The sequence below is a fragment of the Aythya marila genome (assembly GCF_965140915.1).
Source record: "Aythya marila genome assembly, chromosome: 27".
Taxonomy (NCBI): domain Eukaryota; kingdom Metazoa; phylum Chordata; class Aves; order Anseriformes; family Anatidae; genus Aythya; species Aythya marila.
Genome location: NC_139068.1, coordinates 540,438 through 556,290, shown reverse-complemented (window position 1 = coordinate 556,290; position 15,853 = coordinate 540,438). Strand labels below are relative to the sequence as shown.

General features: G+C 48.0%; 1 protein-coding gene across 1 annotated transcript; it reads right to left on the bottom strand.

The window, feature by feature from the left end:
* Positions 1-553: 553 nt before the first annotated feature.
* LOC309888098 (4-galactosyl-N-acetylglucosaminide 3-alpha-L-fucosyltransferase FUT6-like) lies at positions 554-4,714 on the bottom strand. The gene is made up of 2 exons (XM_082780334.1): positions 4,691-4,714; positions 554-1,841 (listed from the first exon to the last, which is right to left on the bottom strand). The coding sequence occupies exon 2, from the start codon at positions 1,831-1,833 to the stop codon at positions 745-747; it is 1,089 nt and encodes a 362-aa protein (XP_082636460.1). The 5' UTR covers positions 1,834-1,841; positions 4,691-4,714; the 3' UTR covers positions 554-744.
* Between the last annotated feature and the right edge of the window lie 11,139 nt (positions 4,715-15,853).

The window sequence follows — 15,853 nt, the reverse complement described above, 5'->3', positions numbered from 1 at the left end:
GCTGACTTTCCTCATGAAAATATCTTGGGGCTAGGACAGACCTTTGAAAACCTCATCTCTGGGCTCAGCAGCAGCCAAGAAAACAAACTGAGTACCTGGAGGTATCAGCTGGGAAGGCAAAACTGGGTCCCCTATCTCCAAAAAATGGGGCTCCCCAACTTGGAAAGCAAAGTTTACAGTGGTATGACCTGAACAGCAGCAGGAAGCTTGACAGAGGTCAAACACAGAAACACATGGCCTAGAGGCATCAGCTGCTGTCAGAAGTTGCTATGTCCAGGCACACAGGAGGAGGCAGCACATCACATGGCCCTGCTGAGCATCTCCTTGCCACAGGATGCTATGGGTGCTCAAACCTCACGGTGCTTTCAGGGGCATCCTCAGCACCTCACCTACACCACTCTGCTTCTGTCAGACCCTTCCTCAAAACCATGCTGCCTTACTAAGCTGTCCAAAAAAAACCCAGACTTGTAAAATAAAACCAGTAGTTTCCAGCCTGTTGAGCATCCTGAAGCAGCACCCCAAAGGCAGTCAGGGAGGGTCACACAAAGCAGGGTCAGGACCTGGGCATCCTGCAGCAGTCACACAATGCCACACAATGTGGCTGCCGCTTTCAGTGGCACTTTTGCACAGTATAAAGTCCTCGAAACAGGTTTATAATCTATATATTGCTATTTCACCCATAGAATTGCAACCCCAGTAAGGACAAAAGGATCACAACAGAGCAGAGAGCTGAGCAAACGGCAGTTACACGAACCATTCAGACAGATCAGGCACAACCCGGTATCTGGTCTCTGTTGTCTGCAGGAAGTGACAGGCTCTGCAGACCTGCATGGCCCAGCCAGTCCCCGCCACAGGCTTCAGCCACTTGCGCCACTGAAAGTAGCGCTGGTATCGCTCAGTGTCCCTGCTCAGCTCCAACAGGTACCGTGCCATGTCACTGGCGCTGGGAAAGTCATCGACGTGGATGAAGGAGTCAGGGGGCAAGAAGTGCTCGTAGTTTTCTCGGGGTGGCCCTAGTACAACAGGAACAGTGCCAGAGGACAAAGCGTTCCACCAGAGCTTCTCAGTGATGTAGTCTTCATGCTGGGAGTTCTCAAAGGCCAAGTAGAAATTGTACTGGGACACAGTGGGAAGAAGCTTGTTGCTGGGCAGGGGCAAGTGATGCTGCCCATAGACATCCACAGTGATGTATTTCTTCAGCTCCTGGTAGTACTTTACCCGGTGGGAGCCTTCTTGCCAATTGCTGACTACCCAAGCCACCATCTTGGTCTTGGATGGGATGTTGAAGGGCTGGGGCTGTCTGAGGAGCTGCAGGTCCCCATAGGGGCTGAAGATGTCTGAATCTCTTCGGTATGACATAGTCAGGTTGAAGAGGTTGTCCATGGCAACTAAGTTTGGAGAGTTACTTGGAGACTCCAAGTTGAACCAGATCCAGCGCTGGGATGGGAGTCTGGGGATCTGGGCCAGTCTTCTTGTGTCCCAACACACATCCCTGTGATGCATAATCACAGCATCTGCCTTTTGGGACCAGCTGCGGTTGACAGTGAAGTAACAGTCTGGTGTGCCATATAACTCTGAGCAGTTTCTGAAATTAAAGTGTTGCCCAAAGGGCCAACTCCACAGCAGGATGGTCAGCCTGTGCTCACTCTTCAGTGGGGTGCTGGTATTTTCAGCAAGAGGCATTTGAGTAGAGAGATGGGAACTGTGATCTTCTGGCTTGGGAGTCCTGAACTGACGAAGAGAAACAAAGAGGCAGGAGCTGAATACGAAGCTGAAGAGGAAAAAGGTGAGGAGTTTCTTCCATGAGATCTTCTTCCCTTCCATGAGCTCCATGAATGGATCTGCAAACACCACAGATAGGGCACTGAGTGATGGGTGCACATTGACCACAGCATGCCCATGGCTCTGGGTGCACTGTGTAGCTAGGAGGGGTGGAGGGGGAGGTAGTGGAAGGGGGGTATGCAGAGGGGCTTGGGCAATAGCAAGAAGACCTGAGGTACATTTACCTCAGGGAAACCAGCTGATGTGATCTTTTTGGATTTCAGTAAAGCTTTTGACAGTTTCCCAGAGGATCCTACTGGACAAAATGTCCAGCATACAGCTAAACAAAAACATCATACAATGGGTGAGCAATTGGCTGACAGGCCCCTGCCTGTCAAAGGGTTGTGGTAAATGGGGCCATATCAGTCTGGCAGATGGTCACTACTGGGGTCCCTCAAGGATCCATTTTAGGGCCAGCCATCTTCAATGTTTTTATAAATGATTTGGATGGAGGACTAGAAGGTATTTTGAGCAAATTTGTTGATGACACTAAACTTGGAGGAGCTGTTGACTCTGTTGAGGGTGGAAAGGCCTTGCAGAGAGATCTGGACAGATTGGAGAGCTGGGCAATCACCAACCACATGAAATCTAACAAGATCAAGTGCTGGGTCCTGCACCTGGGAAGGGGTAACCCTGGCTACATGTACAGACTGGGCGACAAGATGCTGGAGAGCAGTCCCGTAGAAAGGATCTGGGGGTTGTGGCTGACAGCAAGCAGAATATGAGCCAGCAGTGTGCCCTGGCAGCCAGGAGGGCCAACCGTACCCTGGCGTGCATCAAGCACGGCATTGCTAGTTAGTTGACGGAAGTGATTGTCCCACTCTACTCTGCCCTGGTGCAGCCTCACCTCGAATACTTTGTGCAGTTCTGGGCACCACAGTACAAAAAGGATGTGAAACTGTTGGAGAGTGTCCAGAGGAGGGCAACGGGGTTGTTGAAGGGCCTAGAGGGGAAGAGGAGTGGCTGAGGTCACTTGGGCTGTTCAGCCTGGAAAAAAGGAGGCTGAGGGGAGACCTCATCATGGCCTACAGCTTCCTCACAAGGGGGAGTAGAGGTGCAAGCGCTGATCTATTCTTTTTAGTGACCAGTGACTGGACCCAGGGGAGTGGCGTCAAGCTGCGGCAGGGGAGGTTTAGGCCAGACATCAGGAAGAGGTTCTTCACTGAGAGGGTTGTTGTGCACTGGAAAAGACTCCCCAGGGAAGTAGCCACTGCACCTAGCCTGTTGGAGTTTAAGAAGCATTTGGACTGTGGTCTCAGTCATATGGTCTCATTTTTTGTGTAGACCTGTGTGGTGCCAGGAGTTGGACTCGATGATCCTGATGGGTCCCTTCCAACTCAGGATATTCTATGATTCTACCTCCAGCATTCTCTTTACAGACAGGTCACCACTAGAGCACCACATACAGGGTGCCAGCACACCCACACTCCCATGCGGCACAGATGTCTTGCCACCAATCCCAGCCTTCCCTTCACCACCACCCACCATCTTTTCTCATTAGCCCCTTTCTGCCACCACTCGTTTCCCATGAGGAAAGCTCCTCAGGCCCACGTGACATGGTGTGCCCTGCACAGACACCGAGGTGCCCCACAGCAGCACCTGGGGCCAGGGCAAGCATGGCACGGTCCCGCTGTCCAGCTCTACTGCAAGCCTCAGCAGCCATTTACTCCAGAAACCCCGCCCCCTTTCTCACATCCTCTGCTGTCATTGGCTGGCAGGAATAGGACATGCCTTGAAGGCCTTTCTCCACACACGAACATGCAAGGGGGAGGGGGGGGGGGGGGGCAGGGGGGCAGGGGCGCCGGGGCGCCATTTTGATTTTGCTGCCATTTTAGAAAAAGGTATCACCCTTTTAGGACAAGGTGCCACCATTGCTTTGGCTGCCATTTTGTTAAACGTCATTCCTCCCTGTGACTGGCTGCTGTCTATTGCTTGGCGCTGGGAATGCAAAATGAATTTAGCTTGGGATGCAAAATGAATTTAGCTTTCTTAATTAGCAGTCTTGTTACAAAACATTTTGTTTTGTTTTTGGCTTGACTATAACCAAGGACTCAGAATCAACAGACCCACCATCCCTTTTATTACCACCATCCTGCTACCCCACTGTGCTCAAAAATAATCACGGTCCTTGAGTACTAAAACCATTTGCTTACTGTTGCATTCTCCCCCAAAATGGTTTATCTGTACTAATTAATGGTTTTGTTTTTCTTCAGTGTCCTGTGAACAGTAAGGCACAGCCAGCTCTTATGTGACTACCTCCCGTGATGTCTGACAGCCTCTGTCATAGCACAAACCTTTGCCAACACAAACCTTTGCCCTTTAATCACCAGCTTCCTGCTAGCTGCCCTTCTTTACTGATAATAGTTCTGGTTTTTCAGCTTTGCAACACCCACATTGTTCTCACTGACGTACTTTCTCTTTCTGCAGTTGCTGTGGTCTCTAAGAGCATGGGGCTGCAGTCTGTGTCCCAAAGTCTGGGTCTTGTTGCTTTTACAGTTCTCAGGGAAGTTTACCAGGACAGACTTGAATGCATGCTTGTTTTTCTACCTCTTATTCACAGCACTGACCTAAGGACAAAGAAACACATACAGCACCATCTTGCACCCCACAATGGTTTTACAGGTAGCAGTAAAATTTCCAACAACAGGATTTCTGGAAGAAGCTGGCGGGACCGGCACCTTTCACTTCTTATCTTGTATATCAGTTGCACCTATACTACTGCTAGGCATGACATGAAAGTACAGAAGGAAAAAACACCTCCCTGCAAACAGAGGTTGAAGGAGATGTCTTCAGATCCCCCTCCTGGATGTGCCCAGTGCCCCTCTCTCTTCCAATATCTATCAAAAAAGAAAAGAATGTTGCAACTCACCTCTAGGCTTGGTCCCGGTGTGAAAGTGAATTGTGTAGGGGAGTACTGAAGTGGATGACACAACCAGGAAAAGAACGAAGTAAAGCAAGGACGTGGGGAGGGATCAGTGGTGTGTTCCAGGTGTTCCGCTGCACCTTGAACTGAGTGTGCTATGAGAACTGAGCACCTTGAACTGAGCTGCTATGAGAAATATGTCACCCAATAATGAAGACCATTATGGTTCTGAAGCCAGGACAGATTCCTCTGACAAACTAAAGAAACAAAACAAAACAAAACAAACAAACAAAAAACAGCCCTGACATTGCTTGTAATTAAAGCATACCTCATGATTGAAAGCACCTCTACACATGCACTAGTTTGCTTCCTTTGCAGTCTCTAGGCCCAGGATTTACATGTGATATGCTGTCTTCTGTGCCTTGTGTCACAGAAGGACATCTCTGTTTGGGAAGGATGGGGAAGGCTAGCTAGTAGAGGTGTAGGCACCAGGTCTATGAGCCCCCCTGCCAACCAACAGACTTCATGACACAGCTGCCTCCATCCCCATGCCAGGTCTTATCTTCTAGCCACCTTTCCAGGAACTTGAGCTGAAGCTCATCATGAGACTGATAACTTCAGGGATCACTTTGAGCTTCAGAGAAGAGCACCTGATCCAGACTGGCTAGGGGATCCCTCCTGTGTTCAGCAGCACAGGCCTTGCTTTGGAGTGTCTCCAGCCCAGGTGAATATGCATTGTACATCACGGTCTGTGGACATGGAAAGGCTGTTTGTTCGCTATGGCTAGAGTGAATTGATCTAGCATTGAGCTTCACTGCACTTGGCTGGAACAAAAAAAGCCATTATGTGTTATTATCAGGCTTAAATATAGTCAACAGTAAATATGGATAGTTGGTTGAGGATGAAATTCACAGAAAGAGTTTTAATGAAAGTTTGGGGTGTTTTGGGTGGGCAAGGGGATTGCAAGTGGGCAGTAGGGGATTGTGGAAGATTTTACAGTTCTATTAGTAGGTGTGTGTTTCCTGGGACAGAGCTGGAAGTCCCCTGAAGTGTGTCCAGGTTCCTCCTGCAGGCCTGGGTGCACTCCAGCACAGATAAGAGCAAAAAATATACCATGGCATGAGGATGGGGGACATAACTCATGGTTTGCTCACCCTGAGGTTTTACAGCTCCTCATCTAGGCCCAAGAAGGCACTAGCCATTCAACTTCTCTGCCTAGAACTCCACACATGAGGAACTGTGACTTCTTGCCCTTTCCCTATGACAAAGGCCACACCTATACTAGTAAATCATACAGCATGAGGGCACAGGCTCTGGATTAAATTCATCCAGAGGCTAAAATTTGGAATGGTCCATGGTTCAAGTCTGGCCTGATCTAGCTAGCACTATGCCAGACATGACTCAGGTGCTGATTGGGAATTACAATAGCAAGCAAGCATTCCCTACAGGTAGTTTGCATATGGATACTCCTTGATGGCAAAAGGATTTTTTTAGTATGAGCCCAGCCCAGCTATACTGGTTAGCCTCAGGATACCAGGCTTGTCCTACAAGGGCAGGTGTAGTCATGATGTTCAGGCACTAGTCAGCTTTCTTGCTGAGAGTATATGAGTTCTGCACCCTGCAGCACAAATGCAGACTCCTGCATACACAGATGTCCCCAGATGCAGTTTTATTCAGGGCTGTGGAGGAGAAAGATTTGAATTTTCATGCACTGTAGAATGCTCTGTGTCGAAGGATCCTGTAGCATCAGACGAGAAGCTTCAGACAGATAGAAAATTCAAGACCTTTGTACCCCTGAAAAACAGGGCCACAAGGAACTTGAATTAGCAGGAGCAGTCAATGTAAATTAAACAGATGAGCACATGTGGGGAAGCTATGGAAAACAAGTCATGAAGCTGTGAATGGAGAATTGTTCTGAGTGGCACACATGTAGTGCTGTGACAGATCACTTAACTCCAGAAGGTGATGTGAGGCTGTAACACAGACAGAACAAAGGTCGTTTAGGTAACAGAATTGGCATGACCAAACATGGCTAACATGAAGATTTATTGCTACATGATTCAGTCCTAGCAATCCCTACATCTGAAGACAAATAAGGCCGTGTTTTAGAGAAGTTTCCTGGTTAGTGTCCTGTCTTGACCTAGCAAGCAACTGCAGAGCATTGGGTACTGAGCACTCACCCAGGTGAGTACAGGAAAATGTGAGGCTTGAACTCTTTGTGGGGCAGACTGTGTTACTTACCCAGAGATGTGAGAAGGTGAACAGTTAAGATGATTTGCCTTCAAAGAGGTCACCTAGTGCAGTTAGTCCACAGCAGATAATATACAGCAACGGATTTGAAAATACACTGGATTAATCTACATTACTAAACAAATGGGACAGAGAGTATTTTTTGTCCCCGAGGCCAAGTGACCCAGCTTGGCTTCCATCCCCACTGCTTTCTCCCAGACCACTGCAGACACAATCAGGCTGTTTGCTGGGAATTGTCCTGGCCCTGGACTATCCTTGGACCATGTCTGTATGGTGTTTGAAGAGCACTTTTTTGAATGAACTAAAATTTTGCCAAGGTTTGTGCAGTACAGACAATAACAGGACAATGTTTAGATCTATGCCCTGTCTCCATTTAGTTTCCCATTGCATATGTAGCATCTGAAGACAAGGGATGAGTTCTTGGAGGCATTTCTCCAACCAGACACCTTGTCCCAAGACAGAGACTCCAAGAGGACATGACCTGTGTCTCACAGTCACATCAGCAATATACCTCTGCTAGAACCAAGGCATTTAAGACAAGGCATTAAATGGTCACAGTAAAAACAATTGGAAAAAGGTCTTCATGTACCTCCAATTCCTTTGAAAAGCTCCTGCAGAGTCTACCAGGTAACAACACTACATCTCTTTGCTCCAGTCACTTTCAGCTGACTGCAAAGTGTACAAGCAGGGCAAAGCAGTAGGAGGAATGCAGAATTCCTTCACAAAATCTCACTGGGAAACTCTGCCTGGGCCACTCACAACTGCAGTTCTTAGCTGCTCCCTGTACATCTCCTGCAGAACATTTTCTCAAGGCTTTACAGGAACAAAAATGTATTGGGATATGATCATCAACAAGCAAATACCAGCGTGGCTCCAGTGGTAGTCCCAAACATGCAGCTGGGCCTCAGCAGGTAGGATGTGTAGGTCCTGTCCAAACACGATGACTGTTGGTGCTGTCCTCCATCACCCTCAGATTTTTTGCCTGCACAGACATAAAAGAAGTACCAGTAGGCACTCTCACTGTGACAAATTTCTCATGTGGGTTTCCAGTGTAAGGGTGGAGGATCAGGGAGATGGGAGGCTTCCAGTCCTAAATGTACAACAGGTCCTCAGATGCTGAGCATGTTTTTTGTGCCTCACCATAATAACCCCATGCCCTGGTTGGCATACAACAAAGGGTTTCTGATCATCTAGGCCAAACCCATCTCATGGCACAGATTGGTAACATCAGAGTGAAAAGATATAGCCACTGAGAATGAATTTAACTATACCTGATCCAGAGCCCTTTTGTGTCAGCAGAGAAAATGGGGTGGAAGCATGAGGTTGGCAGCCAGCCCTTAACATCAACAGTCCCCAAAACCCTGCACCCCCTTAGTCACTTGCCTCCTTGGATGGCCAAGTGTATTACCACTGTCTGTCAGACGGCCCCATGTTTTGCCCTACCTATATTGTATCACCACTTTTGCACACTCACTGGGACCACAGCTCCTTCTGGAGAGCAGCACCTTTGGCATGGGTCTAACTCCTTGGGGGAGCCTGGGCCCACAGCCTTACCCACAGGATCCAGCCTACAGGAGAGTGGCAGGGAGTGGTGTAGGAAGGTTATGAACTGTTTGCATTCCCAAGAATGTACTATTTCATTTTAGAAGAACAAAATGACAACTGTGTGTGCTGCACTCAGAGTTGAACCATGCCAGATGCCAGTGCCAGTGTCCCCACTTGCCTGGGCCATGTTCACATGTGGTGTTGAAGGGCTCCAGCATCCTTCTTGGGAGGAAATGAGGGGTGTTTCCCCTCATTTGGGAACCTGACATGCTGTGTGTCTCCAACATCTTTCTGGGTGCACAAAGAAGCAGATTTGGTCCACATGAAGATTATTTCCCCATGCAGCTACTCCACACCAGGCCCTTCCCCAGTTACATGAGCAGAGCCCTGGTTTATCACATCAATAAACTCATGTTTGATCTGGACCATCCAGCAAATGGGCATCTGTAACTTAGGCAAAACCTTGTGTTCTCTCTGACAATTTATGCTTCCTTCCCTGGTTCCATGTAAGGCCAACATGTGGTGTACCACCTCCCCCCTGATCTGTCCCCGGCCTGCCTGTTCCTTGAAGTCATCAAGTGTCTTTCCTAGGTTAAGAGCCAAGACCTTACATTTCTCAGCATTTAATAATCAGCATGTGATGGTGTCAGGGTAGAATTTCAGCAACTACGAATAGTAACACCTCAGAAATCAATCTTGGTACAAACAATCCAAATAGACAGATCCGGATACTAAACTAGAACAAAAGCTACAAAGGAACATAGAAACATCCCTCATGGGTGCAGGACAGCCTGATTTTTAAATGCATATATGTAATCAAAACGCTGCCAAGAGGGAACTTTCTGGTTTACAAAATGTATTTTTTTTCTGTTCCATGTGAACCCATCCCATGCTGGGCTTTCAGAAGAGTGGAAAGGAGGAGCAACCGTTCCCTTGACTCTGGGAATTAACTTTTCTCAGACTGGTGAACTACGTGGTGATGTCTGTTTTCCCTCACTCTTGCTGTGTTTTCCCCAGACAGTTTCTGCTGGAAAAAACATTTGACCACCTCTGCATTCAAAGCTATGCTCAATATCTGGGAAAGGCTCAGGAGAGCTTACAAGACTACATCTATTTCATAGGTTAATATGTTCTAAGACCAGGAAAGATCACTCCATCCTCTAGCTAGGCTTGCTTCATTGTACAACAGGACATCATCTACACAGGGACCAGCTGGCTAAAACACATTGTCCAAGATGGACAAAACACATTTGTCCATTGTCAAATCTATCTATCAGGATAGATTTGGGAACATTTGTTTGGCTTTAAAATTCAGCACTTAGGGATCTGAGCTCTCTCTCTTTTTTTTTTTTTTTTTTTTTTTTTTTTTTTTCCCCCTCTCTGAAATCCTCCTGCACCCATCACTCTCTTCCTGCAACAATAAGAACATGCTATAACCCAGCTGAGCATGGATGGCAAAACAGAGCATGTCAGGGCATTCAGAGGCAGCTCCAATGCTATCACTCTCAGCCTCCACTTCAAAACAGAAGGTAGATAAGATATTGCCTGCTAATGGCTTCCCATATAAATATTAGGACCTTCCCTCTCAACCAGTTTATTCTGTGCAGTGACCCCTTTGCCAAGGTCATGGGGAATGGGAAACTGTGGGAGGTCCCCAAGTTTTATAAATGAGAGAGTCTCCCTGCATAGGCACGTACCATGAGGCAGGCAGGAGCCAGAGTCACTGATTAATGGCACCAAGAAGGTCTGTTGTAGGGGAGCAGCACAGGAGATGTGCTGAAGAAGGGATTACCAAGAGATTTAGCAGTTCAGGTGGATTAAGGGTGATTTGTCACTTGTCTGCTATGGTTCTATGGAAATAAAAAAAAAAAGAAAAAAGAAAGGAAGAAAAGCCAACAGATGAAAATCACTTAGCATGCAAGGAAGGGAAAATACACAGTTGTTCCTTTTATAGTTGAGGTTTGCATGTAGGTCCAGGTACCACGTATGGGCTTATGGGCAGACACACTGTCAGTCTGGAGTGGGAGAGGTTAATAGAGGTTACCTCCAGCACCAACTCACCATCTCTTCCACTGCAGCACGTGCAGCTCACATTAGCTCCCCAAGCTCCTTCACACCCAGTGGCTCTACCTTAGCCACTGTGCAGTCAGGATCCCAAGTGTTTTGGGGGTGGGGTGGGGTTGCAAACACAAGTCACAGCTACCCACACATAAGATAACAGCCTAAAATGGAGAAGACAAAGATTGAGTTTTACCAGATACTGGACACACCCTTGCAAAGCATCCTTTGAAAAGGCTGGACTGTACCGTGGTGACAGCCTGCTTGCAGTTGAATCCAGGTCTTCAGCTGCACACTTGGGCTGCCAGAAGAAATAAGATTCGGCAATGACCCCCCATATGCACAATATCTGTTTTTTCCAAGAAAAGGCAAAAAGAGGAACTAGAATGAGAAAATGTAATAGGCAACTCACTGAAAATGTAACTAATCAAATTATAATGGGGACCATGCTAGCGACACATCTCTGGTTTCAGAGGGAATCTAGATAAACAAGTAAAGGTGTAGTTGAAGTACTGCAGGTCTTAGATTGCAAAAAGTAATCCAGGACACAGTGCTCTATAATTTGACTCCTGCAGAGAGGATCATTTAGGAGTTCCCAGAGTGTGCTCGACTCAAGTTATTTCCTTGAGGTTTTCCTAAGGATGGAAGAAGGAATGAGGCAGTGAACCACCTGCCTGCAGCTAATGAAAACCAGCACCCTAGCTAGGGCTTGTCAGGAAAACACAGAATAAACCCTGATGAGGCAAGAGTGGTTAGGGGAGCTGGGTCTGGGCAGGCACACTCCCATGCCAGGAGAGACCAGCTCCCAGCTGCCATCTCTCATATTCAGACTTGGTTAAAACACCATTTCTCTACAGGGTTGACAAGTCCAAGTGAGTACCATGGGTGTTCCCACTCCCCCCAAAATATCATGCCCCGAAACAGTGGCAGAATCCCCTGGGAGATGCCCTGAAAAAGCTTTGGTGGAGCCTGGGATCAGCTAAGGTGTTTATTCCAGTTCTCTTGGGCCAATCAGGAGGCTCTGTTTCATTTATTTGGCAATGTTTCATTTTGGGCTGCAGTGACTTGGGCTACTTTGCTGTTTATTTTCACATTGTACTATACTGCCCTCAAGTTTCTAAACAGAAGTGACTTCCAATCCCCAAGTGGAAAATGTTTCTCTTACAAAGGGAAAAATGCAAATATTTCCATTGTGGTTGTATGTTCCCCCGCCCCCCCCCAAAATCTTCCTGTGTGGAGATATCCAACTGCAATGACCCTTGACTGCAAAAAGGGTTCAAATCAGCCTTTCTAATAACTTCCCAAAACCAAAACTTAAGGTTTCAGCTCCCAAATTGACCACATCATTGCAGGGTCTGAGAGAAACACCCTGGTCATGTTGCCCATGACAGGTTTGCATTAGGGATAAGACAAAAGTCAGGGTACACACAAGAAGATCTCCCAGACAGGATGTTTATGAACAATTGGCCACTGCTGGTTGAGAGGGAGGAATGGGACAGAGCAAATCTGAGGCTGTTCTGGCTATTACAAATAGACTGCAGCCACCTTGGCAGTGCATTGCGTTTGCTTTTCTGCTTACAGGTTGACTGAACCACCCAGCTTTTCAATGCTTCAGCTACCACCATCAATCTGAACCAAGGTCCCTGGCCCAAGTGGGGCCCTGTTCACACATTCCCTCATGAGGACCATACTTGGACCTGGCGGCAGCGTGAAGGGAGACTCAGCTGGTTCCCATCTGCCTCCTCCCAGCAGCTGCGCACAATGAGCTCCAGATGCAGGACTGGGTGTGCAAGGGCATGAGGCGCTGTGCTAGAGGGAGAAGGCAGAGGCAGACGAGACTGCTGCTTTTATCTCCTTTGCTTTGTTTATGAAAAGAGAATTAGTGCGTGGTTGCCAACAATATACTCTGGAAAGGGCACTCCTCCAGAAATACTTTAACGGCCATTGCAGTGAGTGGATAGGGCTTGCCTTCTGTCAGCTTTCCCACTGCTGTCCAGGGATGCTGAGACATGAGACCCAACAGTGGCCACTTGCTTGGGATTCTGACAGTGAAGCTTAGTTGAGCCTCTCACAGCAAGTCCACATGGCCAGGTGGCCAAATAGCCTGAAGTAGACCAAAGCCTGCTGGTCTGCTGTAAGGAGACCAAAGCCTGCTCTGTTCATCCACCTCCCGAGAGGTTTCTCCTCAGGCACAGTGGGGTGGACAGGCAGACGGTCCAGCTTGCTCTGCCTTTGGGGTACCCCAAAGGCTGTGGCACCCCATAAGTCACGTCCTGGCCAGGACGCAAAGCCCTACAATACTCTGGACAGGGAAAGAGGCTGTAAAATAAGCATGCTGGACTGTAGGAGGCTCTTCCCCAAGAGCCTGCACCACAGACCTCCAAAAGAAAACATTGCAGCAGCTTTGGGCCAAAGAAATTCAAGACCTTATACTTTATAGCTAAATGTCACCATCCAAGTGCTTTGAACCATGCATGAGGCAGGTCACTACCAGTGCCCTCAGGTTGTCGAGCATGCCCTTGGATAGGGAGCTCACCCATGCTTCTGACCTGCCTGCAGACATCATGTTTCTGTAGCTCTGCTGAATTTGGGGCACAGTTGGAATCCAAAAGCCAGAAGAAGCTGAAGCCCCATTTTCCAACAAGATGGGGTTGGTGTGTCTTTCCTCCCAACACTGCACAGGCCTGCTGATAGATAATTAGATTAAGAGCAAGCCAGCATCTGCTCAAGGTTATTTATTGCTTTTAAAAGTCAAGCTTTATTTGAAATTATTTTTGTCTTCTCTTATTTTTGGTGCCTGCATTGGGTCTGAGTTCTGGAACATCCTGGATATACAAGCATCCCCTCTGCATGATGTCAAACACTTGCCAGGCAAAGACATCCCTCCTGGAAGTACAAGAGATGGCCAGAAAATGTCTGCACATGGTTGTTTTCCCTTGGGAAAGGTTGGGGGGCTGTAAAACTCCAGCAGCTAGGAGGGCCATTTTGGAGGAAATCAGTAGGGTCAGGGCAGCAGGGCATGGTGCCATGTCTACAGCTGACACAGGTATCCTCCTGATATTTCAGTACTGCTGGAAGTAAGCAGAGACTTACTTCCCTAGCAGAGACTCACTTCCTTCCATGTTTCCTCTCCTGCTGCCAGCACTTAGCCCTCACTGCCAGAAAGGCCTTCCAGTCTTATTTCCTCCAAACTTTCCCCTCCAGGACCCTCCAGAGGCAAAGGCTTGACAGGACTGCAATTGGACTATGGATTCCCAGCCCAGCTAACAGACATAGACATGTCTGTGAGACTGTGCAAAGGGGAAGGTGGAAAAATGCAACTGGGACCAGACAGGGAGGAACAGGGTGCTTGTGCCTGGAGGGGTTGCTTTGTGTGTGTACAGGCAAGTGTGCATTCACTCTTGTGTTCAAGGAGTGTGTATATACAAGGTTGGAGACAGGCTACCCACTCTGGTACAAATGCATGCATGCACATGAATCTGCTGGTTGTTGCACATGTGTACACTTCTCCCCAGATCTGACGTCTGCAATCCTATCCATGACACCTGTGGTTCCCCAGCCCTCCTTCTCCCAGCCCTGCCCTGGCAGCCACCCAAACCAGTACTGACATGTTGAGGAGTTCTCCTCCATCAGCTCCAACAGGCCATGCTGCCTTGTGGGGATCCTGCTCTGCAGCAGAGCCATTTGCATGCTGGTTGCTCTACCACAGCTCATGGTCAGCCTTCAACAACTCTGCTTCAATGAGGTAACCCAAAGCTCTGATTTTGTTGTACATTTGTTTTATTGAGGGAAATTCATGAGGTTCTTGACCTGTGAAAGAAAGGAAGACAGGAAGGGAGGGAGGAAAGGAAAAAAAAAAAAAAAAAAAAAGATTTATTTAAAGTGTCACCTTACTGCCAAACTCTTTAAAGTTTCAACTGTATCTGCAGCTGTGGATCCAAATTGCTACAGACTGATGTTCTCCACAGGGATAACATAGTACCCGGGTGGCTGTTTCAAATAGTCACCCATCTAGGAACTGAGTCAGGCCAGGTTTGGCCTCGCTTTCACATGGCCAAGGCAAATTCGAAGCTTTAACCCCAAGCTGGAGAGATGTCTCTGATGTCCCCATGGAGCTGTGACCCCTCCTAATGCTCCACTATGGTCCTTGCAGCTGAGGACTTAGCCCTGGCTGAGCCCCCAGCAGTCCCAACACAGCGGGTCCCTGCTTATGCAGGCAGCATCAGTTGCATAGGTGTTTATCTCTCCCAGCCTCCCTGCGACTTCTGGGCAAACAAGCTGTCCTGACTGCCAGGGGACACTGGCCCTAGGAGAAGAGAACCCAGGCTGGATCTGGGCACTAGACACCTCAAACAGCAGTGGAAACACGTGCAATTGCCCAGTGCACAGAAATACTATGTGGGGCTGTCCTCTTCAGAAAAACACCTCTTACTTCGTCAGTCTAAATACTGAGGACACTTTTTCTTCTTCCCTCCTTCAGTAGAGCTGCACGCCCTTTGCCACGGCACTGCTGCAGCACTGTTAGGAGAAAGCCGGGCCAAGATCCCCCTTCCTCTGTAGGCTGGGCCAATTTTTTACTCACTTTTATTCACTGAGACTCTGCCAAGACGGTGTTCAGCATTTTAAAACCCCACAAGAGTCCATTTGCCTGGAGATATAATTCAGGACAGCTTCTTGCATGGGCTGGCATAACACCAAACTTTTCTGATTTAGGCATATCTGTGTGGAAAGGGATTAAGCAGAAATAAGCAGCTGTTTTGCAGAATAACAAAGAGAATGCAGGATCTGCACCCTGCTTGGCTCAGCAAGAGCTTCACAGGGAGATGAGCCCTAAATCACAGCAAGGGGAACCCATCCCACCTGAAAATTCTCCCCAGCATCAGGGAGGCTGAGGCAGTCACAGGAGGAGGGGCATTGTAATGGGTTTGGTTGGCTTGACTTTTTAGCGTGTCCTCCACCCAACACACACAAGTAGGTTTCAGTGGGAGTATTTCACAACCCTTAAAAACAACAGCAACAACAAAAAATACTGCAGTGGCCACAAAAACATGTTTTTCATCCTGGGGAGGAAGATCCTCTCTCCCTAGCAGTTCAGGTGGAAGTGGTGGGAGAGAGAAGCCAGTGTGGATTCTCTGGGATGCCACAAGAAGGGCCTCCTGCTCCTAGCTGGGCTCTCCTGTAAGAAAGGACCTATGTGATGGTACCCAGAGCACAGAGAAGAGGGAGATTTGGCACCATCATCCAGATTTGAAGTTTTGATGTAGTTGTGCCACCTTGCTTTGCTGGGATCAAAGCTAAAGCAAAAAAAGAGCTGAT

Coding starts and splice junctions, on each gene's coding strand:
- LOC309888098 (XM_082780334.1), bottom strand. CDS start 1,833: ATGGAGCTCATGGAAGGGAAGAAGATCTCATGGAAGAAACTCCTCACC.